The 27,428-nt window shown below is 38.3% G+C and overlaps 1 protein-coding gene across 1 annotated transcript in view; it reads right to left on the bottom strand.

Moving 5' to 3' along the window:
• The window catches only part of BTBD16 (BTB domain containing 16), a gene marked incomplete at both ends in the record, with an annotated part of 53,588 nt that extends 27,084 nt beyond the window's left edge, over positions 1-26,504 (bottom strand). The window contains 12 exons of the mRNA XM_081328569.1: positions 1,275-1,405; positions 2,018-2,087; positions 4,546-4,660; positions 5,547-5,672; positions 6,133-6,276; positions 6,375-6,451; positions 7,559-7,855; positions 9,048-9,168; positions 11,624-11,783; positions 14,066-14,132; positions 21,870-22,018; positions 26,427-26,504. Coding sequence (XP_081184695.1) covers positions 1,275-1,405; positions 2,018-2,087; positions 4,546-4,660; positions 5,547-5,672; positions 6,133-6,276; positions 6,375-6,451; positions 7,559-7,855; positions 9,048-9,168; positions 11,624-11,783; positions 14,066-14,132; positions 21,870-22,018; positions 26,427-26,504 — 1,535 coding nt within the window. The remainder of the gene's footprint in view (positions 1-1,274; positions 1,406-2,017; positions 2,088-4,545; positions 4,661-5,546; positions 5,673-6,132; positions 6,277-6,374; positions 6,452-7,558; positions 7,856-9,047; positions 9,169-11,623; positions 11,784-14,065; positions 14,133-21,869; positions 22,019-26,426) is intronic.
• Between the last annotated feature and the right edge of the window lie 924 nt (positions 26,505-27,428).

The raw sequence follows: 27,428 nt of genomic DNA, 5'->3' as shown, positions 1-27,428 counted from the left end.
TGGGGAAAGAAAGCTAAAATGGATAATTATACACTGATCATTCATTTCTCTTTTTCTGCCCTGTGTCAATTTTCATTTCTCATTATGAAGCTCCAATCTTATAAGGTGAGGAAAAATAGAATATATTGAAGGGAGGGCATTGGCAGATGTTCACTTTTTTAGTGTTACTATTTCTACAACAACAACAACAACAAATATTTCCAAGAAATATGCAGGGGGGGAATATAAGACCATTTAGCCACCTAGCTTCACTATTCACAATGATCAGATTCAATCATTACCTGGTGAATCAGATCATAATAATCAGATTCGAAAGATTCCGTTAATATAGCCAATATGGATAAAAGTAACCTTCCGGTTACTTGGTCTGGTCTAGCTAGTGGGACAAGTTTGACTCTGCTGTACCTCCTTTCTCCTTAATCTCTACATCCTTACAAGTAAGGTAGTTAACATCTACCTATATAATTATGAAATCATTTCTAAGTGAAGACATTTTTATACATACACATATGTTCTTTGCATTTTATGCTGCTATTTTATATTTGCTAAAACTGTGCTTGCATTTTACACCCTTACAATGTAGTCCTTGATTAGTGATAGTAATTGAGGCCAGAATTTCCATTGGCAAGCAATGCAGTTGCATAGCTCAATGTTACATGACTGCATTGTTTAGTGATGGCAATCTTGGCAGTCCCCCATTGCCATTTCTTGAGGATAATGGGTCACTAGGTGAGCTGCCAGGTTTTAACAATCGAAATCAGAAGGGAAGTTGATAGGATGTTGCAAGTCCCAGGTGGCTTGCACCAGGTGAGCAGGCAGATAAGTAGTGCTCGGTTTAGCAATTTCAGACCCAGGGTGGCTACTGCTGGATGGCAGACTGTGCATGGGCAACTGCAGCAACATGCATGGTTTGGGGTCTGGGGGGTGCCTGCTGTTGGGTGGGGGTGTGTCTATAGGTGCTTGCATCAGCATGCACAAGGGATTTCAGGCTTGGGAGTAGTTGCTGCCAGGCAGGAGAGACTTACTGAAGCAACTTGCAACCTTTCTGACATTATCTAGATCACAGGTGTCAAACCCGCCGCGTCACATGACGTGTCGCGACGTATCGTGCCTTTTTTTGCATTGCCGGAGCCGGGGTGGGTGCAGCCTCCGTATGATGCAGCCGGCCCACAGACTGGCAGCTTGACACCCCTGATCTAGATGGACCTTTGCTAAATCTAAGAAGACCACACCTGTATTCAGGAACCCTTCCTTTTAGTCAAGTACTTTCTGACCTTGGAGATTTAAGCACTTTCTGTAGCAGCTCCAGTGGCAGGTCCCGCAGACATATCTGGGAGCCAAGCTCTGGGACAAGGTTTACCTCAGTCCATCTTTCACAGACAGCGATCAAGGAAGGTTGCTTATACTGTTTCCAAAAGTGGGGAGAAAAAGAGAAGTTAAAGAAACTCTGAACTCTAGAACCATCTTGTGGTGGAAACTGGAAATAAAACCACTGTGTCTATATTTGAGTGGAGACAAAAAAATAACATGCATTTATTTTCGGGTGACATTTTAATAGTTGCAAATCTAATGTTATAAAATGAAAGCGCAACTAATACATTCAGAATTGCACCCAGGAAGATTTGCAGAATTCTGTTGAGTTTGTGCTACGTTTCTGTACTGTATGTGAAAAATATCTCTTGTTTTCAATTGCTACAAAAGGTGAAGGGCACTTCTACAGCTAGACATGCTGGAGCTACACCCAATTTCTTTAAAAACTGTTCCCAGAAACCTCCTTCTTGAACAAGTAAAGGACATTTTTATTGAACAGATGGGTGCAAGTTTCATTAAAACCCAGTAAGAGGCAACCAACTGATGAAGGGGAAAAGGAAGTAAAGAAATCAGTTTGTTCCAGATCATCATTACAACTACACAAAAACTTGTACAAACATAAGGAAAGCAAAATGTACCTGTTAAGACTAGTGTATATTAGCCTGCTACCAGAATTAAGAGAAAAGCCACTAAGTTTGCAGCTCACCTTGCAGCCTGCAGTATAATAGCTACAGACATTGGCAGGACAGATGCTTCTTCTCATGACCTGGATGCACCTGGAGGGCAGAAAAGATTGAGCTATAAGTGAGAAGAGGGTTAAGAAGAGGAGAACCCTCTTAAGGAAATGCAAAATACAACTAATCTCTCTAGCCTTTGGCTCTCTATAAGCAAATGCCCACCGGATGCATTTTTGCAGGTCACAGAATTTCTTTAGCCCCTGGGTGAGAAATTCTGGTGTGTGTCTCAATGATTCTTCAGAGAATCATCTTGAATCCTCTCTCTTCACACCCGGCTTATCCTAGCTCAGGGATAGGCAACCTTGGCTCTTTTGTGACTCGTGGACTTCAACTCCCAGAATTCATAAGCCAGCCATGCTGGCTCAGGAATTCTGGGAGTTGAAGTCCACGAGTCATAAAAGAGCCAAGGTTGCCTACCCCTGGCCTAGCTCACTCTGTAGCATTTATCCTCTCAAGAGGCATAGTAGACTGCCGTTGCAGGGAAACAATATTTGTTTGGTTTGTTTAATTACACAATTTTCTCAGGGATGTTTGCATTTTGGTCAAATGCTTTATCTCTCTGTGGGACGATTCAGGCTGGTCCTTCCCTCCCACCCTCAGTGAGACAGATAAAAATGGCTCCTCCGAAGTTCTTTGTAGTCTCTTGGCAAAAAGTAGCTATTTAGAATTGCTGTCCAAATCTCGCCTGAATTTTGAATAAAGGCCATTTTTAGGAACAAGACAGAAATGAAGGGAAATCAACATAGTCTGTGTTTTTAAAGTGAAATTTAAGCGGAATGAGAAAGTAACCCATGACATCAAATCAAGACAGAAATTAAACAATAATTACTGTTCCCTTCACTAAAATCATCCCTCCCCAAGGAACAGGGAAAAGCAAACAGCATCTGCTTTATGACAGTAAGGCACCCATGGATATGAAAATGTTTTAAAAACTTTGCCCCAGTACCAGAAATCTGATATAACGTTCTTTTTCCACCTGAAAGAATTGTTAACATTTTTTTCCAAGACTTAATTACCCAGTCTTTCAACTATCACCATAACCATGCGTATACTATCAAATTTATCTTAGGGAGAAGAGAGAAGAAGAATCTTTCAAAATATTAATTGTGCACCAGGCACCACTGTTGTTCTCACCACAAAACCTATTTGCATAAACATGAAAACTTGCAAGTTTAAACTTGCCTGTCAGTGAATGTTTACTCAACATACCACTTCTCTAGCAATTTAAAGCAGAAGTCCCCCAATGTCTTAAAAATATGTTTGATCCATAAACTACTAAGATTTTTGTTTCAAGAAGTCAATTTTGGCGTCAGATTTTTATAAAACACGTGTAAAACTAATGTGGAGTATTCATTCAACATTTCCTGGCAGGCAGAGAGCATGAGTTTATGTTCTTACTGGGTGAGAGAGATCCATTTCATTCTCTCACTCTAATATTGTTGGCTTCAAAAGAGGTATGGGAATATAGAAATTTTTGCCAATGATATTTAAAACCTGGTTTAGAAGCTCAGATACGAGAAGATGCAAAACATCACTGCACCTTATTGGGGGATTAACATAAGCAAATCTGCTTGATATATTATTCTACAGTAGCTTTCTCCAACCTGGAAGTCCTCAAATTATATTGGATATCTCTTAATCCCAAAAGATTGGGATGATCAATGGAGGTGCTCAGTTGCGGTTAGAAGTTATGGGAGCTAACTTGGAACATATTTGGAAGCCTGCAGGTTTGGTGAAGGCTGCTTTACAATATTACTAGAGAAACAATAGTTTAGATCAGGCATGGGGAATCTACAGTTCTATACGGAATTCTGAAATGGTCTTCTTCAAGATGATTCTCTGAAGAATCACTGAGACACACTTCCAGGATTTCCCACTAGGTGGCTAAAGAAATTCTGAGACTTGCAGAAATGTTTCTGATGGCTGTCATCTTGGTGAAGGTGCTGGCCTAGAAACCAAGAGACCAGTCTTGCTTTAGACACCAAAGCCAGCTGGGTGTCCTGTCTTAGACATAAAAGTCAGGTAGTCCTGCCTTAGTCACAAAAGCCAGCTGGGTGATTTGGGGCCAGTCACTCTCTCAACCCAACTCTCCTCAGAGAGTTTTTGTTGTGGAGAAAACAGAAGAGGAAGAAGTACTGTATATGTTTGTTCCCTTCAGTTACTTATAAAGTAATAAAGGTGGAATGAAAATCAAATAAATAAAATGTTGCTGAATTTATCTTCTTTATCTCCTGTGCTGGTAGATTCATCAAAAGTTCATCAAAATTTAGGAGGCCATAAAAAAAAAGTTAGGAGGCCACAAGTTTCCAATTCCTGACCTTATTACCCTTGGCATTGAAATATCAATATATTTTGAAACACAGTTTGGGGGTAGACTTTGGCTGATGAAAGCTGACATCCCACCCATAACATTATTGTAATAAGAGAAGTTTCATGGCACAACTCACACCCAAAATCTCAAGCAAATTATGTTACGGCATGTTATAAATCTACTTACTTTTGGAAAAGGCTAGGGAACTGTAACACTTCTGCTGCAGCCAGAATTCCCAGAACATCTTCTTCATTCACTTCTGATTCAGAATTGTACATGTTCTTGAGTGCAACAGCAAAGGCTTCATCGTATCAACAGAATATGCCAATAAACATGTAGTTATAACTATAATAAGATATCAGCATTACCCCTGCTCCCGAACAGAACAGAATATTTATTCAGATTACTGTAGAATGTCTAAGGAGATTTTCAATCATTCAGGTCATGGTTTTCTTAAAAGTGTTCTACACACACACACACACACACACACACAAAGGCAACTGGACTTTTGGGGGGGGTTCTTTGAAAAAAGAACTGAAGAAGCTTCTTGGATGAGAAGTGAATTTTTTTTAAAAAATACTAAGAAAATCCAGTTGCCTTCTGGGGAAAAAAGCACCTTTGAGATTATTTCAGAACTCTCACTATGTATACATTAGTTGCTCCAATAGAGCAAACAATAGATGGATACCAAGAACACCTTTCTCAGTCACCCATGCATTCTAGACCAAAGCAGATTCTGAAAAGGCTGCTCAACATTTAGGGAACACAAAACTATACAGACTGGTGGGAGACATAAAATACAAGTGGGCCTTGAGTTCAGTATAGCCGTTTCCATGCAAGTTTGAGTCTGAGGAATAGACTGAGTCCATTCTTTTCCAGGTATTATTAATATCATATGCTTGTCAACAGGATAGATATTAGACTTGTTCCCATGCATCCCAACCAACACAGTTAATTATCACAAATGGGAATTTTATTTGGTTCCAGATATTTATTATTTTTTAAAAGTTTTTTTTAAAATCAGTCTTAAATGACTCTAGATGATGAAGTGGGAAAAGGTTTAAAAAATTACTAAACAGTATAGGTACTACAATGAGAGATACAACCTTTTCCCTTATACTGGCCTGTGAAACGCCTTAATATCTATGACAAGTAGTCAATTTATAGAGTAAGATAGTTTGCATTACCAAACCGAGTGACATCTTGATCACTGATTTCCAGAGCAATGGTGACTTTTGGCATTTTTTCCTTCTGTTTCCAGAATTCATCATGCTTATGACCAGTTAGTAGATAGCGTTTATAACAACGGGTTTCTGCCAAAAACATTGGAAACACAGAAATTACGACACTATAAAAAGGCATCTTATTCAACGCAATGGTGAATAGAGAAAAATGTCTAAATCATTTATTTTTCATTAAGAAAAATATACTAATATACTAACAGTTTAATAGTTCATGGTAGTTAATTGTTATTTTCAAAGAAGTAAACATTTTTCTAAGATTTTCTATCTTAGAATGTCTTGATTGCTCATATACAAGAGGGAGAAATATAAAAATACTGTAGGGAAATGCCAACCCTAATTTTACCTTCTGATCTCAGCTGGAAAATATGACTGTAGATTTATGACTTAGAGTCAGTAAACATCACTGAAATTCTCTGGCTGTAAACCATTATGAATCCAGTAAATTAGAAGATGACATATATTAAGACCACAGTGTCTTAAACACTTCTATAGACATATAAAAAATAAATTTTGGAACATCTACCAATACCTTTTTTAGGTTTCAATAAGCTCCTTGTGTTTGAGGAATCACTATTCTGTGTTGCTTCAGCAAGAAGTTGTGAAAGGACATGGGATTTAAATAAATACATTCGATGAAGCTCCCATTCATAGCCCAAACAGTTCAAAGTTACATCTGAAGAGACAAATGGAAGCTAGTTAAAAGTCATAGCTAGTTCTCTAGAGATGAAAAATCAGTCATGCAGCTTATGTATCTCAGATCAGACTGCTTACCTGGTTCCATGCCTTCTGTGATCTTCTGTGTATAAGAGAAAAGCATCTGACTGGGAAGTCTTTGGCGGGAGATTATCCTTGGGAAAAAAACGGGTGATGAAACCAGATTTTAATGCCCTTAATTCAATTAAAAGTCATCATCTATCTAATATACTGTAAATTAAACTTCCCAAACCAGAGGTATCAGGATTACAATTGTGGGGGTCATGCTGGCATGGAATGTAGAATTTACAGCCCCAAAGCATCTGGAGGATTGCACTTAAGTGAAAAATAGTGATATTTTTGATCTGAACTTAAATTGCCAGTATAATGCAGTAATAATTACAAAGTGTAAAGTGATCTGTGTGAATCTCTCTGGATATTAGAAAGTCAGCCCTATGAGTAATAAGATTATAGCAGAGTGCAGTAGCAGTTGGCTAAATTTTTATCAATGTATCTAACTTAATGTGGATCTAACATATAATATGCATAAAAAGCTTATTTTCCAACTTTGTTTCAACTTATCAATGAGGACCAATGGCAGTTTACTTTGAAACTAACCCAATAACTAAAGATAATTTTCCATACACAGTTGCATATTGTTCAGCCAAATGCATGTATTATGTCAAATACATAATGAGGTATGTACATACAATTATGCATTTGGGAGACATCCGATACATGGGTGATGGACATGCATAGGTGTTTTGTCAGAGCATGCACAGTCTTATTGTGCTGAGGTAACTCAGGAGTAAATACAGCAAATAGTGGTCTGTATTAAATGGTGGTTTATCATACACTATCTACAATATACACTAGGAACAAAATACCTACACGTGGTATACAGCAAACTCCAACAAACAGCAATTACAGTAGAAAACAGTTGAGAGAGAAAGACTTCAGCAAGGCCTTCCCTTTTGTACTCAAGGTCTTAAAGGGATACAGTCTCCTGCTGAGTCATTCCTAACATTGCATCATTCATCTCACATTATACAAGCTGGTTAGCTTCTAAATCATTACCTTGACACTCCTCCCACTTAAAGCTTAACAGCTGTTAACCCAAATGCTCTTATACATTCTTGATCCTTGCCTACATTTAAAGGTTTAGTCAATATAATAGCTTGAACAATTAAACAATTTTTCTGTGTACATTCCTGCCTTATAATGCAGTTCATTAGTGTGTCCTTCCATTTATTCTTTTCTACTTGAGGTAATATAGCATCTCATGGTAATTATAGGGTTCATCCCTTACGCTATGTGCTCTAACCCCACTTGCTGTGAATCGATCAGGAGATACACCTTTATTGCTATGTTCAGACCTCCTTCGTATCACCTGTTCTTGTGTTTCTGTGACTTCTCTCTTTATCTCAGGTCTATCCTCATCTATCCCTGCTATTTCTGACCTGCTATCCTGTTCTTCCTTCATTGGGCTTTGTGTAGCCTCTCCTTCCTTAGAACTAACGCTACTTGTTGGCATGAACACTTCAGTGTTAGCATGCACCCTGTTCCAATTATTTTGAGAAACTGGCAGACCTTGATAATACAACTTTCTTCATTCCAGCTGAAAATCTATACTCTTTGGAACCTGGCTCAGATCCTACAAATCTACATTTCCTGGCCTTTTGCTATCCTTTCCTTCTGGTGCCTTTGGGAATATGCACCCAAGCATAACTGCCAAATGTCCTTAGGTGAGCTAATGAAGGTTTCCTTCCATGTAACGTGTAATATGGAGTTTCATTGATAAGAACACTCCATACCCTGTTCACTAAATAGTTGGCTGTTTTTATGGCTTCTCCCCAGTACGTGTTACTCATTCCTGCATCTGCCAGCAATGAGTCCTTCATGGTCTGCAATATACCATTTCTCCTTTTAGCCACTCCATTTCCTGCTGGTGTGTATAGGTTTGTATGTCTATGCTTTATGCCTACATTTCTCAGCCATCTTTGGAAATTATCAGACATGAACTCTGTTCCCCTGTCTGTTTATAGCTGGAATACTTTATGGCCATACCTTCTCTCTACAAAGTTCACCCACTGCTTAAACTGTTGTAGAACTTCAGTTTTGTTCTTTATTAAATAGCAGAACCCATACCTGGTGTAGTCATCTACTAAGACTAGTATGTACCTAGCTCCTTCAAGAGAGGGGGCCTGAGGACCAATTAAATCAGCATGCACTAACTGTAAAACCCTGTTGGTTTGCCTCATGCTTTTCTTATTTATAGGATACACCCTATAGTTTGACTATCTTACAAATAGCACAGTCCAAATATGTGTTGCATTGCTTAATTTGTAATCCTTACCTTGACATGTTTTTCAAACTTGGCAACTTTTAAGATGTGTGGATTTCAATTCCAAGAGTTCTCCAGCCAGCACGAGTTGAAATCCACATATCTTAAAGTTGCCAAGTTTGAAAAAACAGTGACATATGAAATTTTACAAACCTTCTTCTGCCCATGTTTCAAATTCCAAAATGTCTATTTAGAAAAGCAACAGTTTGGAAATGTTTAGCGATATATTATCTCTATAAGTAGGAAATCTATTCTTACTACTAAGCATAATGGAACCATCATTTCTGGTTGTTTTCATATGGTACATTACCTGCTCTAGCCTCTATAAGCCAGAGATAAGCTAGTAATATTTCCCATATTGAAGCATTTGGTGCAGTGTTATACTAAGAACCACTTCTGGCTGTTACCTGGGTCTGGGTTTGATTTGGGGAGGCATACTTGAAAAAGATTGGCCGCTGGATTCATCAAGAAGTTCTGCACCTTTTTTCCAGGCCCCGAATTCTTCCCTCAGAGGCACAGGGCTATCAACTGGACAGTTGGGGAAAAAATGCAAGGAAGCATTTCAGCAACTATAAGGTAGCACAGATATTTACTGTATATGCCATTGATTCAATGTATGATCTGTAAGGGAGAGGCACTTGTGTTTCTTTAACATTATACCATTGTCTGTGCTAATGCAATCTTTAAGTTTGCCTGCAGATAGCTAGGCTAAATGCCTGAAAATTGATGAGAATGGATAATTTTTTACAACACCAACGAAAGAGCCAACCTCACTGTATCTCTGTCTGTTCTTTATAGTCAACCCAGAAAATTGGCTTGGCCATGTAATTACTTTTGATTGTAATTCTATTTTATGTTTTAGAAATATTTATGTTTTTTACAGCTTTATAGCTTTATAGCTTCTAATGTTGTAAACTGCCCAGAGTTCCCTCAAGACAGGATGGGCAGCAAATAAATCTGATAAATTTTGTGGCTCCCCACTTGACAAGGGAGTGTACAATTAAAATGAGAAATAATCCTACAAAAATAAAATATAGAAAATGATAAAGCAAGCAATTCAACAAAACAACAAATCTTGACAGGTTCACAAGACCTTTTGATCCAACCCCTGAGAGAGAAAGCTAGGTCTTTAGCACCTAACATAAGCTAGATCATCAGAAGGAATACTATTCTATAGGGTATGAATTTGCTATTGTTAACTGAATACACAATGATCAAAGTGAGTTATCTGAACACAGCCACAAGGACTGGTCTGTAGATGTGATCCCATTTTCTATCTCATTTCAAATCCTTGTGTAGTCAAGCAAACATCCCTAGTTCCTCATAATACTTTATTTTTGCATCCCTATCATTCCTAATAATTTTCTTGCCCCAGCTCAGGGGTAACTACAATATACAGAAGGGCTGGGGGTTCAAACACATGGTCATGGTTACTGTCTTGACTTCTTGGACCACCTCACTGCAATACCCAGAATTGGATGCAATAGTTTTGATTTAACCCAAAGTACAATTGATCAATTAGCTCCCATTATCTTGAAACAATACTTCTATTGATGCATTCTGAGGCTCCATTGGCCTGTCTGGCGCACTGCTTGCACATGTTTAGTTATTCAGTAAGACCCCTAAATACTTTGCTCATGCATTACATCAGATCTCCTCAATCCTATACTGTTATTTCCTGTCTTTGTTTTCTTTTCAGGATCCAGTTATTCTTGCCCCTTTAATGTTCATATCCATTAATATCATTGTGAGTTGTTATGAATTGGGTGGCTTTATAAGTCTAAACAAACCAAGTTGTCCTTTAAGGTGTTAACCAACTCTCCTAGCCTGACAATTATCTGTAAATTTAATTCCATTCCCTAAATGAGTTCTAATTCTCTTGAATAGCACAAGGCAGAAGATTACCCCCTAGGGGACATCACTCAATACACAACCATTCTATAAGAAGCCATTGGGTGAACTTGTTCAACCAGCTGGGAATATACTGAATCATTCAAGCCCATTTTATCCATGTTTGCACAAGACTATCAGATGAGATTGCTTGAGACTTTACTGAGATCAGGTTATGCTATGCCCATTGCATTCCTTTGGTTTTTCTAATTAGTAACTCTGTCATAGAAGTATGCCTGATAATGTGGGCTCATAGACCCAAGGCTTGCCAGTGTGTTCTGATAACTGGGCCAGTACAGAAATTAACTGGCCTCTGGTTTCCTGATCTGAATATCTGGTTTGAAGGCACGGGTGTCAAACTCGATCTCATCACGTGATGTATTGTGATGTTTTGTGACGTATCGCAATATTTTTTTGCCCTTGCGGAGCCGGAGTGTGCGTGGCCTGTGTGTGTGTGACCCATCTGGCCCATGGACTGCCAGTTTGATACCCCTGTCTTAAGTTGATCTTTTATAGATTTCTGACAGCTCACTAGCATTTTTCAAAATTATACAATTAGAATAACACTTTCCACTAAACCTTTACAGGTAAACCACAACTTACAACCATTCATTTTAATGATGACGCAAAGTTACAACAGCACTGCAAAAAAGTTTTCACACTTATGACCATTTGACCACAATCATGTGATCAAACTTCGGGAACTTGGCAACTGGTATGTATTTACAACAATTGCAGCATCCCCAAAGTCATGTGATCACCATTTGTAACCTTTCCAGCCAGCTTTCAACAAGCAAAGTCAAGTGGGAGAAAGCTGAATTTGCTTAACAATGGCATGGTTCATTTAACACTGTACTGATTCACTGATAACAACTATGACAAAAAGGTGGTAAAATAAGGCATGACACATTTTATAACTGCCTTGCTTAGTAACAGAAATTTTGGGCTCAGTTTTAGTCATAACTCAAGGGCTACCTGTATATCTTTTACTTCTTTGATGCATCATAACTTGTTAGCAAATGAAGGGTAAAACAAAAAAAAATCTCTTATTGTGGAAACTGAACCCAGCCACTATTTCTAGATATCACCTTACCTGTCATTATTCTCATCAAGTTCTTATGGAGGCCAGCTTGTTTCGCTTTATTACTTTGTGAAATTCCTAGTAAGTCACAGGGGGAACTGAATGGAAATTGGCAGCGATTGGTGGGTCCAGCTTGATTGCGGAAGAAACGTTGTTTCATGGGTCCTGAAATCTTATACAAAAACATTAACCCCTCAGCATTTTATCTAAGGATATTGGTTGTCTGCTCTATCAAGGAAATAATTAGGCAATCTAAATTTCAGAGGCAATATGGTTATGTCCTAGAAGTAAAATTGAGTGTTGCTTCTTGCCTTAATTTTATTATTTTCTTTAGATAAACTGATTTTTTGTGTTGGAAGCAAGTTGCTGGATTAAGGGCCCTCCAGATATCTCAGCCTACTTCCCTCCTTCCCATCCCCATCTCCCATGTTTCAGGCAAGACAAACAGATATAATGACAGTTGTTGGGCAATTGTTTTTTCCATTGAAGAAAAAATGAAAGTGAATTCTTTATAATACTGTTAAACAAATCTCTATGAGACTACCAAAAATTTTCAAAGGGATCTCTGATGTGTTTTTATGTAAGATGGCTTACATAATAACACATCCTTCCCTTCACTCTAGTCTAAAACAAAAGGAAAATGAAATCATTCTCAGTGATATTTTTTTTTAAAAAAAATGGGTTGGGAGGCTAGACGTGGGTCTTTGTGAAGCAACAAAGATACATCTTGACAAGGTGATTTAGCTGTAAAGGTGGTGCAGCATTTGCTGAAGGTACCCAGTTTAAGTGACACCTTTTGGTGTGATTAGGTTTCTCTTTTTAGCCATCAGACTGGAAATAGGTAATCTGAGGAATGAGGCTGTAAAAGTTCTAATTAACAGTTGTTAAAGGTAGGTTGGCAATGCAACACAAGCATTCCAATGAATTCTCTAATTTCAAATGAGAAATCCATATCCTATAGGCAATTTAGGGCAGTAACACCCTTAACCATTTTCTTGAGCTTCTTTATCCAGAAGGGAAGACGCTTGCCTCTTTTGTAAAATCATGTCAGTCTCAATCTGTTCATTGTTATTTCTTTTGTCGGTATGAAATATAATGCTTGCAGGATGATCTAGGTCATTCATTTCAAACACATGCTGCTATCTCCCTTATGTTGTTTGAGCTTTGCCCTCTATAATGGTAACGTGCATTCCAGTTCTTAACGGGGAAAATGTCAGCTATAAAATATTACTAAGCTATGCAGCTGTGTGTGGGAAGTTAACAAAAAATTCATCTAGAAGGAGAAATAAATAGGGAGGAACAAAGTACAACTTGATGGAAGGTGAGGTGATAAAAAATGGTTCATATATCATGCTAGTCATTATATGATTTATTTTTGGCAAAGCATAATGTCTGAACCCAGCAACTGTGCTTTATTAAAGTAAACGTAGTTAAGCAACCATGGCTTAATACAGGGGTGTCAAACTCAATTTCATTGAGGGCCGCATCAGCATTGCGGTTGCCCTCAGGGGGCCGGGTGGGTATGGCCGGGGTGGGTGTGGCCTACTGGGTGGGCGTGGCTAGAGTGTGTATGGCCTACTGGGTGGGCATGGCCAACTCTACATCGTTCGCATCAAGGGTGCCTATGGGGGCCTGGGCAGGAGTGGGACAGATCTGAGGGTCTCTGGCAGAAGGAGGGTCTCTGGGCCAGGGCCAAGGCAGTGGGGGCTGTTCCCTCACTGTTTCCAGGATGGCTTCGCGGGCCACATGAAACCACTTCGCGGGCCGGATCTGGCCCCCGGGCCTTGTGTTTGACATGTCTGGCTTAATATTATATTATTAATGTGGTCACTAATCTCGGTGACAAGAAGCAGGTTGAGAAAGACAGTGGACAAACGAACAAAAAAATACTGAAGGTAGCAGTGAAAGAAACAGGATTTCATGAAAAACTCATCCTGAATGTAAAACAAAAGGTTCTGTAATGTTGAGGGGATGGAGCTTGAAATGCAGGGGATCTATCAGTCAAGGAATTGAGAGCCAGGAGCAAAAAGACGGGATAATGAATGTTTAATATTGATTCTAGTAGGGTAGAATATTCTTTGCTTCTTGCTAGTAAATCTTGTACATACATAGGAATATTCTAAAAAAAATCTTTAGTTCATTTAAGTTAAATGATTGTGCAATTATAAATATGATAAGGCATTTATATCTGAACTAAGAAACCTAGATAAGCTATGGCTGGCATTGTATACACAATTGCACTGTGGCCTGTACACCTCAGTTTATAACTCTAATGGAAGAACCTCAGATAAATAAGAGGTCGTTTGGATTCTAACAGTCCAGGTAAGGCAGTCCTAAGAAATGAATAATTGAATTTTAGGTTACAATGTCATTAACTTAATTTGGGGTAGATATTCTGTAACAGTCAGCATCTCATTTTCTTTTGACACCATTGCTACCAGAAATTACACTTACCTTTGCTATTTCTTTCTCAGATGGTGAAAGTCCTCCCAGAGATACAAAGGGAGCTGATAGCAGATAACTACAGGTTAAAAAGGTGTAGTTAATGCCATACCAAGGAAAGCTGCACAGGTAAAACCTTGCCTCCCTCTCAAAAGAATACAATTCTTTTCTTTATTTAAAGTACTGTAACCTGTGCAAAAACAAGTGAAGATTTTGTCCTCTACTCTTACTATTATGTACTTTATCTTACCTGAAAGTGGGACATTTGCTAAGTAGATGAAAACAGTATCTTGCGAGGAGTTGACACAGTCATCATGATATCTATATCATGAGACCTCTTTGTCTTCTGCTTTCTGTTAAGATCCAAAAAAGCCCCCGTGTGGCATACAAAAGCCCCCTAGTCTCTCCAAAGCTTGCTACCAAATTATAATCTGAATATGTACTGAATAATCATATTAACTGTACTGAATCATCAAACACTAATTTAATTCATTAAATATCATTTGCATGGGGATGAGACAGCATATAGGGCAGAGGTACAAAAACTATCCATATGGTGTAGTAGCAACAACTTGCACCTAAACATCGGCAAGACGAAAGAGATGGTGTTAGACTTCCGGAGAAAAAAGGAGGAACCTGCCCCACTTTACATCGGGGAGGACTGTGTAGACAGAGTTTCCTCCTTTAAATTTCTGGGAGTCTACCTCCGTGAAGATCTGACCTGGAAAGTTAACACAACCCAGGTGGCTAGAAAGGCCCAACAGAGGCTTCACTTTCTTAGGGTCTTGCGGAAGAACAGGGTAGAACAACGGCTAATGACCCTCTTTTACCGGTCTACTATAGAGAGCATCCTCTCGTATGGTATTGTGGTTTGGTATGCTGGTCTGACAGCCGCGGACAGGAAAGTATTACAGAGGGTAGTGAGCACAGCACAAGACATTGTGGGCTGTTCCCTGACACCACTGGATGACATTGCCAGGGCTTGTTGCCTTGGAAGAATGAGGAAGATTCTCAGGGATGACTCACACCCCGGACGGTATCTCTTTACTCTCCTACCATCCGGTAGGAGATATAGGAATATAGCCAGCCATACCAACAGGCTGAAAAATAGCTTTTATCCGTGGGCTGTTAGGCTTTTAAATGAGACATAATCTTATGCAGAATTGACTTGGGAGGCCGGTGTGTGGTGTAGTTGGTTCACATGGTGTGGTAGGATGGAGGGTTTGTTGTCACTGTGTGTTGGGGGGAGAGAGCACGGGGGGAGGCTCAGCTAATCTCAATGTACACATGTTGTACTTTGACAATAAAGGTTTATTATTTATTATTTAAATTACAATAAATATAGTTTAAGTCCCGCCCTCATTTCATCTGGGGAGCACAGGTTGCAAACAGGAAGTGTGGCCTCAGCCTGACAAAGAAAAAGCTCTTGAGAAATGTTCTCAAGACTGGCTGAAGAATTCTGGGAGTTGAAGTCCACATATCTTAAAGTTGCCAAGGCTCTATTGTACAGAGGTGGGGAACTATGGCCCCTTGTGGACTTCAACTCCCAGAATTCCTCAGTCAGCATAATCCACATCCTATGAAATACCAGGAATCTTGTATCACAACCTGTCCCAACTTGGTTCTCTTCAGTGTTTTGAACTTCATTCCCCATCATCTTTAGTCATGCTATCTAAAAGTAACAGGGTTTACAGCTGAATATTCTGGAATGGTAGTAAGTTGGAGAAGGCTGATCTGCTAACAGACATTTGCTAGAAACAAATACAGGTAGTCCTCGACTTACAACAGTTAGCTAACCATTCGAACTTACAACAGCACTGAAAAAAATTGACTTATGACCATTTTTCACACTTATTTTTCACACTGTCGCAGCATTCCCATGGTCATGTGATTTACACTCAGATGCTTGACAATGGACTCACATTACAAGCAAAGTCAATGGGGAAACCAGATTCACTTAACAACCATGTTACTAATTTAACAACTGCAGTGCTTCACTTAACAAATGTGGCAAGAAAGGTCATAAAATGGGACAAAACTCACTTAACAAATTTCTCACTTAGCAACCTAAATTTTGGGCTCAATTGTGGTGGTAAGTTGAGGATTACTTACACCAAGAAGTAATTCTCTTTGCCATCCACTTGCCCATTCGAAACTTATATTTGACTGTATCAGCTTCTACTTACTAACATGCTGTATTATCTGAAGTCGGCATTTCAGGAACAAAGGAAGAGAAATGAACCAAGTCTACGTGATTCTTTCTTTTCCCATAAAAATGCTTGTAGCAAGCCATTTGGAAAAAAGTTCAAAAATGCTACATTAGTCTATTGCTAATACTCATGTGGAATAACAAGAGCTGCTGAAGAGAAGCTCACCAACCCCTTCCAACTTTATTTTCAGCACTCTCCTTCAAAAATAAAAGAAATATGTCCAGCATCAATAAAATCTATGAACGGGAGGGTCTGCGTGCATATAAGTATGACATCTTAGATTGTAAGATGTAAGTATTGTGACATCTTACATCACTGTGGCATCATAATACAGCCTCAGCAGTACCCACATTTCTGGTTCAAAGCCAGGAACAAAGATATCAGCAAATAAGGGTCCTAAGAACAGGCAACTTAGAAAGATGATGGATGTTGTTGGTATACAAATAGAGAAAAGTACATCAATTATCTCCCTGTTGCCAACAAACAAACAAATAAGCAAGCAAAATGGTATGTAATATTTTTTTAAAAATAAATATGACCATACAGTATATATATAGCATATATACATATGTGTGTGTATGTATATACACATGCATGCATGCACACATGCACACGCGCACGCACACACACACACACACACACATTCTTGATATTGCTGATTCTAACTAAAATAGTTATTCTGATAGCCCTATGACTGTCTCACTGGGATTGGCCTGTCTCACTCATGCCAGCAGAATAGGCATGCTGCGGATCCCATCACCCCCATTTTTCCAGATGGTGGGATTCAGGAGGAGGGCCTTCTCTGCTGTTGCTCCTGTCCTCTGGAACATCTTGCCCCCTGGTGTAACATCTTGCCCCCAACTCTCCCTTTGTAAGATCCGTCCCTGCCAGTCGGTCTGGCACCCAAATGGGGGAACAGCACAGTGAAAATGGTTGATCAAGTAACAACAGATCCCATCTCCCTCCATTTCTGCCCCCGCCCTCCCCAGGTGTCCTTGATTTTAATTCTGATTTTAATTTGTGCATGTTTTAATAAGAATGTATTTTTATGTCTGTAAGCCTCTTAGAGTTACATTATGGTAAGATGGGCAGCCAATAAATCTTACAAACAAACAAACAAAATGCGGTTCTTGTTATTAGGTGACTGAATGTGAGTGAAACATAAGGGATAATAGATATGATCAAAGCAAATAGGGACATCTTTTAAACAATTTTTAAAAAAACAAGATTATGCATCTATTTTAAAGCCACTTAATCATCATCTTCTACCTTACTTATTGCTTTTTACTAGTGAAGCTTTTTATGGGGTGAGCAATATTATGCAAATATTGTGCAAAGTTAAAAAAAAACATAATAAGCCAAAACAAATTAAAGGCATGGGGTAGAACAAAGTAAATCTAATTCAATCTACTTTACAAAACTGCCCAGAGTCCTTCTGTGAAGAAGATGGGCAGTTCAAAAATGAGGTAAATAAATAAAAATAAATAAAAAACTATCCTCTTTTCTTATTTTTTCCCCTTTGCAAGCTATTTGTGCTTCCACATATTCATATTCTGATTCTTATATTGCCCTTTGGTCTTTACATTTTCACCACTTGCTCTTTGAGGAACTCAGCCACCCCACCAAATTATGACTTTCTTTCTTATCTTTCCTCTTAATCTCTCTATCACCATGTTTTAATGTTTTGGTCTTTCATATGAACACTCGCTTTTGAATTTAGTTCAGCACCTATTCCTTCTTGATCTCTTTTGTTTTACCCCACAGACCTCTTAACTATCATTTTCCAACCGCGTTCAGTCTTTTCCCCCCTGACATATCCAACTTTAATTTCATACAACTGGAGAGAAGTACATTCTTATATAGACAAATACTCATTTTTCTTTCTTTTGTCAATCATTCAACTGACTTCATAATTAGCCACTACATTTCTACCAGCATTTTCCTGCCTCAGAATCATTTTTTCCCCATACAGTACATTTTCACATTATTAGCAATGGGATTGTGTTTCAACTATTGAGGAACACGCAATCATTTATTTACTTTAATGTTTGTCATCATTTATGTATATGTGTAATTGTTCATATAATTTAACAAACACAAATTCCTTGATATCTTAACTTTTAGGTCCACATTCCTGATTGCCTTATATAGTCAGTCTAACATTCCCTCCCAATTGTCTAGCCCAGGGGTCAGCAACCTGAAACAGTGAAAGAGCCACTCGGAACTGGTTCCCTCACAAAAGGAAAAACTGGGAGCCGCAAAAAATGTGTGCACATGCGCGTACATGCGCGCATGCGCAGAACAGGGTTTGACTGAAGAGTGGAGCCAAGGCGAGATATGCACCTACCCTGCATATTTGAATTGATTGGTTGAACTTTTTTAGTCCCACTTTTTTTTTTTTGGACTGCACATGGCAGAGGACTGGGAGCCGCAGGAGACGACTGAAAGAGCCGCATGCGGCTCCGGAGCCGTGGGTTGCAGACCTGTGGTCTAAGGGCTCAGCTGTAGCAAAGCATTTTCTCTACACAAAGATATGCATGTGTATATGTCTTCAATTAGTAGCTCAACTCTGTATAAGCATTAAGCAAACATGGAGACATTACATATCCTTGATGCATTTCCTGTTCAGGGCTTAATCATTTGCTAAACATTCCAGTTATTCTAATTTTAATCCCATTTTATGCCTATCTGATCACATTCAGTCACCGAATCTTTTGTGTATTTGCACAAATATTCCCTAATTCAGAACTACTTTGTCTAAATTAACAAATGTGTAATAAACCTTTATTCATATATTTATATATTTCCAGTGACCTGCTAAGTAGCAAAAATCTGGTCTGCACAACCCTGTCTGACGTAAAGCCACACTGCACTTTCCAGGTTTGAATACAGTATTGTCATTTCTGACAACTTTTAATCAGAATTCTGCCAAACTGGAAACTTCAATGAATACCACTGTAATTTTTGCGTTCATTCTTGCTACCTTTCAGCTTGTAGATCAGAACAATAATGGCATGAGTCCAAGTTGCCAGGCACAGATCCAATGTTGCAATTTTTATGTGCACATCTTATTTTTGTTGTATCATTCCAATTTTAGTATTTGGGCTGCTATTCTAAAAGCAGAGTAAGGTTTATTTTTTCATTTCTCCAAATCTTCATCTTCAGGTTTACCATATATTAGATCTGGGGCTCCTGCCATGCTTATGCAGGTGGATATTAGATTTTCTATCAGATCGTTCCCAACGGGTCAGGATGGGTTCTCACGTCTCTGCGGATCTCAGTATAAATACGGGGACGCCGCAGGGGTGTGTGTTGAGCCCGTTTTTATACACGCTCTACACATATGACTGTGTTCCCTATTACCCCAGCAATAAGATCATTAACTTTGCAGACGACACAAAGGTTGTTGGTCTGATTACTGCTGGGGAAGGGGAGTCAGCTTATAGGAAGGAGGTTGAGTTGCTGACGAAGTGGTGTAAGGAAAATAATTTATTCCTCAATTTAAAAAAAACAAAAGAGATTATTGTGGACTTTAGGAATTGCAAATCGAACATTCATCCACTTATTATTGAAGGGAATTGTGTGGAACAGGTCTCAGTGTTTCGATTTCTGGGAATGGAGTTAAGAGATGATCTGACATGGGGAGCAAACACCAAAGTCGTGATGAAGAGAGCACAGCAGAGGTTATACTTCTTGAGAATTCTCAGGAAGCATAATCTCTCAAAGGACCTGTTGTTGGCATTCTACCACTGTACCATAGAGAGCGTGTTAACCTGTGGTCTGTGTGTGTGGTTTGGGAGTTGTACAGTCAGGGAAAAAACAATGCTGTCCAGGGTCGTAAAGACTGTGGAGAGAATAATTGGGTGTACTCTTCCTACTTTAGATCAAATCTATGCCTCCAGGTGTTATAAGAAAGCTGTGGAGATTGTGCAGGATTGCACGCTCCCCGGAAACGATCTCTTTCAGCTTCTGCCTTCTAGAAGGAGGTATAGGGTCATAAAGACCAGGACCAGCCGCTTGAGAAACAGTTTTTATCCAAAAGTGGTTTTGGCTTTGAATGCAACAGAATGCAATTTCTGAGAGAACTTCTGTATTTAGTTTTTAGAGTGTTAAAAGTGTTTCTAGGGTGTATGTGTGGGGTGGGTGGTATGTTGATATGTATTTTGTTGTTTTTGTTGGGTTTTTTGGGGTTATGTGGATTTTTCAATTTCGTTGTTCTGTATGGGACAATGACAATAAAGATTATCGTATTGTATTGTATTAAACTTTCTTACAGCTTTTATGTCTTCCCTTTCCACTACCTTTTTCGTGCATATTTTCAGGAGCATACATTTGAGTTCAACCTTTCAGTGTATCATTCATGTATAAATCTCTAAAATACTCCTTTCAGTATTGCCTCATTTCAATTTCATCGCAAATAATTTCATTTTTTTAAAAAAAATCATTCATTCTGCTTGAGGTGCCTTGTATGCTGGCTTAGAATGTATGCATGAACACTACAGAAATTTATTAATCAAGCAACACTGAATCCAATGATGCTTATATTTGAATACATGTAACTGTATTCAGGTATAAGTATCATTGGATTTAGTGAAGCTGTGCACTTGCAGATAAATTGTGCACTTTACCATTACATGGGACTCAATTCACATATAGTGCCATGATTCCGATTAATGAGACAGTTCAAACAAAATTCAGGCATTGTTTATCTAAAAAGTCTTAATAATGAAACAAAACATCGGCACTCATGGAGGGATGCCAGAATCTGAAATCTCCTCCCCTAGTCCACCTATCATACACAATTCCCACTTGTTTACACGTCATTAATCACATTGCCGAATTAGTTTTACATATGAAGTTTCACTTCCCTTTCTGTGCGCAGATATTTCTTATCTTCTCAAAATAGCCATTTGACATTTCCCTCCCTTCTGTGATTCAAAGCGAAGCAGTTTAAACAAAAGGCTGCCTCTTATAGGGTCAGTGCAAAAACATGTCAATGTTTGCAGCATTGACATATAGCTTGTTTTCCCACTTTCATTTTCTCTTACTGGTTGACATGGCAACAGATGAAAAAAGAGGCATATTCCTATATCAGCCATATGAATCTAAGTTTTTCAGTCATTGGCCCAAGTAGCATGTCTTCATAAGAAAGTAAATGGGATTCAGTAGAATCTCTATGCCATCTCTAGGTGAGTGTACTTTGTGGTAGAACTGATGAATGTTCTAAGTGATCTGTGATGACATAAAGGTGTCTGATAAATCTTTTCAGTGAGCAATAGTGGAGCCTTGGTGGAGCAGTGGGCTAATGCCTCCTTAAGTAACACCAGCTGCCTGCAATTAGTGCAGGTTCGAGTCCCACCAGGCTCAAGGTTGACTCAGCCTTCCATCCTTCCGAGGCAGGTAAAATGAGGACCCAGATTGTTGGGGGCAATAAGCTGACTTTGTAATAATGCCGCTTGGGGTGTGTGTGAAAGCCCTAATAAGCAGGCATATACATAGAATGAAGGCTATTGCTAAGCTTGTAAGCCGCCCTGAGTCTTCGGAGAAGGGCGGGATATAAATGGAATTAAAATAAAAATAAAAATAGGAAAATGCTTCCAAAGTACTAATGATGCCTTGTCTGAAGATATAAGCGCTGATGGGCAGTACAATCAGTACTTAAGGGAACAGGCTTGCTTGGATCAACACTGGCATATTGTAATACTTCCCTTTTCTTTTTCTGTTTTAATTTTTCTAAGTATATTTTCCCTTTACCCTAAAACAGCATTTATAAAAAAAACAACCCTACATTCTTAGGTTTCAACTCAACTAAAGACTCTCAGACACATAACAGCACACAATTAGATAAGAATCTTTATCGCATACTAGGAAACAACCACTCAAAAAATAGATTGCCTTTAGTCAACACGAAGGTACATTTCCCTTTTTATATCCTTTACAGTCCAATTCTGGTGCTTCTTTCACCCACCTCTCCCACCATTGTTTAACTGACTTTTGCCCTACATTTCTAGCAGACTGTTGGTTGTTGACCTAATTAACATCTCTGCCCTGAGAATATCTCTGGTTTGCAGCTTAAATTCCACAGAGGGCCAAGATGTCAAAGAACTTGATTGGTACTTACCTGCTCATCTCTTTTCTTGCTCCTATAGTTATCTTAAATCAAGAAGAGCCACATTGTTGCATATTGACTACATTTTATTCTGCCACATAGACTTTCTTTTAAATTAATAACATCACAACGCACCAGTTATAAGGTTAATGAAATGGGTACAGATTTGTTGTTAAATATTTTGAATAAAGGCAAAAATAGATGCTAAGTATATAGTACAATATAATTCAAGTATGTCAAAGGAAAAATATAAATATTCATGATAAAGGGCTGGGGAAGATTTTTGTGGATATAATTTAGATTATAGTTCCCACAACCTGTCTACAAGGACTCCTCAATTTACAACTGTTCATTTAGTGACCATTCAAAGTTACAACAGCACTGAAGAAAGTGACTTATGACCATTTTTCACACTTATGACCATTGTAGCATCCCCATGGTCATGTGATTTACAACTGAATCACATTTATGATGGTTGCAGTGTCCCGGACTCATGTGATCCCCTTTTGCAACCTTCTGACAAGCAAAGTCAATGGGAAAACTAGATTCACTTAACAACCATTAATATAACAACCATTAATATCTTAATATAAGAACTGCAGTGTTTCACTTAACAAATGTGACAAGAAAAGTCATAAAATGAAGCAAAACTCATTTAACAAATTTCTCACTTAACAACATAAATTTTGGCTCAGTTGTGGTCATAAGTTGAGGACTAACCTGTATTCTCTACTGTGGTTAACAGAAGTTGTAGTTAAATGCAGCTGGCACCAATTTTCCTACATCCTACCTAAGAATATCAGTTTTGTATTTAAGCATCATTGGTATTCCTAGGGCAGGGGTAGGCAACCTTGGCTCTTTCATGACTTGTGGACTTCAACTCCCAGAATTCCTGAGCCAGCATGACTGGCTCAGGAATTCTGGAAGTTGAAGCCCACAAGTCATAAAAGAGCCAAGGTTGCCCACCCCGTCCTAGGGCAACAACTTAAGAAAACCAGGGTAGCTTAGAAAGTGAAACTAAAGCTTCGGTCCTGTGGATCTCTCTATGGAAATTATTCTCACTGCTATCAAAGGGACATAGGTTAGAATTAGGTTATTTGATGGTTCCATAAGAGGGATTATCAAAAATGTTAAAAAACCACAGTTGTGTTGGGATTCAACTGATGATTCCCTGGTTGAGGTTTATGATAACTGGTTCTGCAGTGGAAAAATATCTTAGTAGGACCTAGGACATTGAACATGTACATTAGTAAGTGTAATTGGTTTAAATAAAGTTTTTGTTGAAAATAGTATAGTAGTTTTGGGTGTTGGATTAGGATAGAGGTGGTGCAAGTTTCGATCCACTGTCAGCCAAAGACATTTATTGAATGACTTGTGTCAGTCTCTCTTTTAACCTAATCTATTTTACAGAACTATTTGGGGACATAAGCTCTTGAAAGAAACTTGTAATATTTGTTAGAAGTTGTCCTGTTTTCATTCACACTTTTTTAAAAAAAATAATAGATACGGTATCAGTGGGTAGAAAAACACATTCCAGTGACAACAGGGTTAAGATGAATCAATAAAAGATACCCATGGATCTTAATACTGGCAAAAGTAAATATAAAATGACCCAGAAATTAGTCCAAAAATAAGTACATACTATGAATTAATTTCTGCAGAATTCGAACTATTTGGATGATTCAATGAAACATTGTGGAATAGCTTCTGTTGGTATAAAAACATGAGCATAGAATAACTCCTATTTTTCATGATGATAGGCTTGCTGCATATGCATAATATCTGAACTGTACAGTGTTGATTAAATCTTCCATTCAGTACTATTGTAAAATTAATTTTAAGATGATAATAGCATAATCCCAAATGTCTGTTCTAAGTAATTTGAGGTCAGCAAGATTTAGTCTTAGAAAAGCAGATGGGACTGAGGTCCCATAAGCCTATTGATGGAAACTGTGTCAATTTATTTTTTCAGTTTATACTTGGTAATAATCCAAGTTAAAGATGTGTTCCTTTCTCAGTCATGTTTTGTTGTTGAACCCACTCAATGCTCCATGCCTTTAATTTTCTTCTTCAATGTAAAGTACTTTTATTTATACAAAGGATACCAAAGTGATCCATCGATAAAAATCAAGCACTATAATAAATTCTTATCTTATCTGGATCTTTTGATTGCTTCTTCCTTGCTCAATGGGATTAGACATTTTCTTTGAAGGACTGCTATTATGATTATATTTATCAAATTTCAAACGACATCACTTAAGGGTGGCATTTGTGGGAAATGGTTAAATCATAAGCTTTTCATACCACAGCTGTTGGTTGTTTTTTGCAAGCAGTTGCTTTGTTCACTAGATTAATAGAATAAAGAGAATAAACTTAATATAAAGCAGGCTGCCTGTGAAAGTATAAACACTAAGGGCCCTATCTACATACCAGTGTCACTGCCCAAATAATGGCACTTTGCCTTAATGTTCATACATCTTATTACAAAAGATAACTGTGGTGAGAAAATCTTTCAGTATACAACTGCACACACAAAGAAATCTAATCTAAAACCCTGACTCTGACAATTCTAACTTCCAAACCACAAGCATTTAGTTTTCTGACTGTCAATGCTTAAATTTATTGGATGTTGGGGGAAAAAAAATCCCATTTCTTCTGTCTTGATTCAATGTGTGGGCATTAAAAAGAGGAAAAAAAGTAAGCAGGACAAGTTTTTAAACCACGTTTCTTCCAGTGATAATATCAACTTGGCAGATCAGCTCCATACAGTCTTGTCATCTTTTAATTACGCAGATTCTTCTACTTGTAGCATTTTTCATGAACCAAAGCATGTGGCAATTTTTCCTCTCAGGGTATCCACTGAATTAGATTATGGGATGTGCTGGGGTCACAAGGCTCCTTCCTGTCCGTGGAATTTAAAAGATAGCTTGGAAATTTGGATTTTGCAGTCTTCTACCTATCCCTCTTTCTGGCTTGAGTGTATCAGTTCAGATTAAACAGCAGGTGCCAGAGGACAGAAAGGACAAAGAGAGAGAAATAACCCATTGAGAGAATGTTTCTGGAGCCCAGGGCTTTGGCGTTGCAGTTATCTGAGTAGCAGCAGTAAACACTTACTCCAGGCGTTTGTGAACCTCCCCTCCGGGCTCGGTTACAGAATGACCTATATGAGCAGGACTTCATAATGCCACCTAGAACAGATCCAGAGACAAATCCGAGACATTATATCATCTATGCTTATCTGCTCCTTTATCTTATTAGCCTGAATTAGAACATCCTGGCTCATCAGAGTACTTATCTGAGGGATGGACAGTTCCAGGAAGAAACAACTCATTTCGCCCTTTCCTTGCATTTTCTTTGATTTACATCAAACACAGATGCATCAGTACAAAACTATGTACCTTTTTTATTATTATTTAGAAAAAAGAAGGACCTTACATGCTATAGGACATTTGCCATTGGGCTACTATAAGAGTAGAAACCCCTTCTTGCTAGCTAAAGCTTCGGATAAGCCATTTATATAAGGTAAAGGTAAAGGTAAAGGTTCCCCCGCACATGCGTGCTAGTCGTTTCCGACTCTAGGGGCCGGTGCTCATCTCCGTTTCAAAGCCGAAGAGCCAGCGTTTGTCCGAGGACGTCTCCGTGGTCATGTGGCCGGCATGACTAGACGCCAAAGGCGCACGGAACGCTGTTACCTTCCCACCGTAGTAGTCCCTATTTTTCTACTTGCATTTTTTTATGTGCTTTTGAACTGCTAGGTTGGCAGAAGCTCAATTTAGTATCAGATAAGTCAATTATTTATTATTATAAAAAAATTGTAAAAGGAGAAAAAGGTGAAGCTTCTACCCACATAGCCATAAATCTACTGACTGGTTGTGCAAAACATGGAATTTATCAACAACACTAATGATAAAATATGAATGGCTTCCAGTTTCTATACTATGTTCAAAATTTGATTTGATTTCTTGACCTTCACTCACCCACCACAATACTGACAAATACGTCTGCTGTTTGACACATTTTGAATTAAACTAAGGTTAAACTTCAGATCACTTACTTGATTGTCCTCTGATGATTGCACAAGCATCAGAATTTCCTGGACATTGCTCAGAGCCTTGTTGGTTACACTCCTCATTATTTGCACCTGCACATGTATAGCACTGCAGCCCTTCACCTATTATTATTGTTATATACATAAAAAGAACTGGCTTTATTTGCAGTCAAAACAAATCAGCTTTTTCTATCTTTACTTGGAGGCAGCTTTAACGACAATAGAAACATCCAATAACAGTAATGTAAGTGGTTTCAATCACTTTATAGAAGGTGGTTATGGTTTCCACTTGATGGAAAAACAGCCTCACCATAAATGTTTTAAAACTGGATATATTTCCAACATTGACTCTAAATAAATAAAAAAAGAACTCCATGTTCTTGAAAATTCAAAATTGTATCATGCAATGTCTTAACTTTCTTTGTACAGTTCAATCTAGAAAAAAAGCACAAAACACTAATCCCTAATCATGTAAATATCAAGATTTCAACAGGATAACTTAACTTCTTTTCCCTTTCATGTCTGTAGTTATGAATTCTGAAGAAGGAGTTTAGATATGCAACCACTACAGACATTAAGTAACAAAGTCTTGGTTCCATACTTCATTTACAATTTTGTGTGTGCACACGTCTAAACAGTGCTTTTTTTGTAAAAGAAAAAGGTGCCGGAACTCACACATGTCATACAACCCGCCTTGCCTATCCTACAAGGTTCCGTCCAAAAAAGGTGCCGGAACTCCGTTCTGAGCGTTCTATGAGAAAAAAAAGCCCTGCGTCTAAAACTAGAATTAAGAAACAGGAGTTTGCTCCAAAAAGGAATGTTAATTTATCTTTAAAATAATTGAAGCAACAGTTAGGACTCCTCTTGAATTTCAAAGATGGAAAACACCAGTAGAAAGTAATTGGTTATTGACGATTTTAAGCTACCTTAAAAAGCATTATTATTATTATTATTTGGAATGTTTAAATCCTCAGTTATGCTAAATGGGAGAGGAAACATGGAACAAAA

The sequence above is a fragment of the Vipera berus genome (genome assembly GCF_964194415.1).
Source record: "Vipera berus genome assembly, chromosome: 5".
Classification (NCBI taxonomy): domain Eukaryota; kingdom Metazoa; phylum Chordata; class Lepidosauria; order Squamata; family Viperidae; genus Vipera; species Vipera berus.
This window is presented reverse-complemented; position numbering and strand designations above follow the sequence as displayed.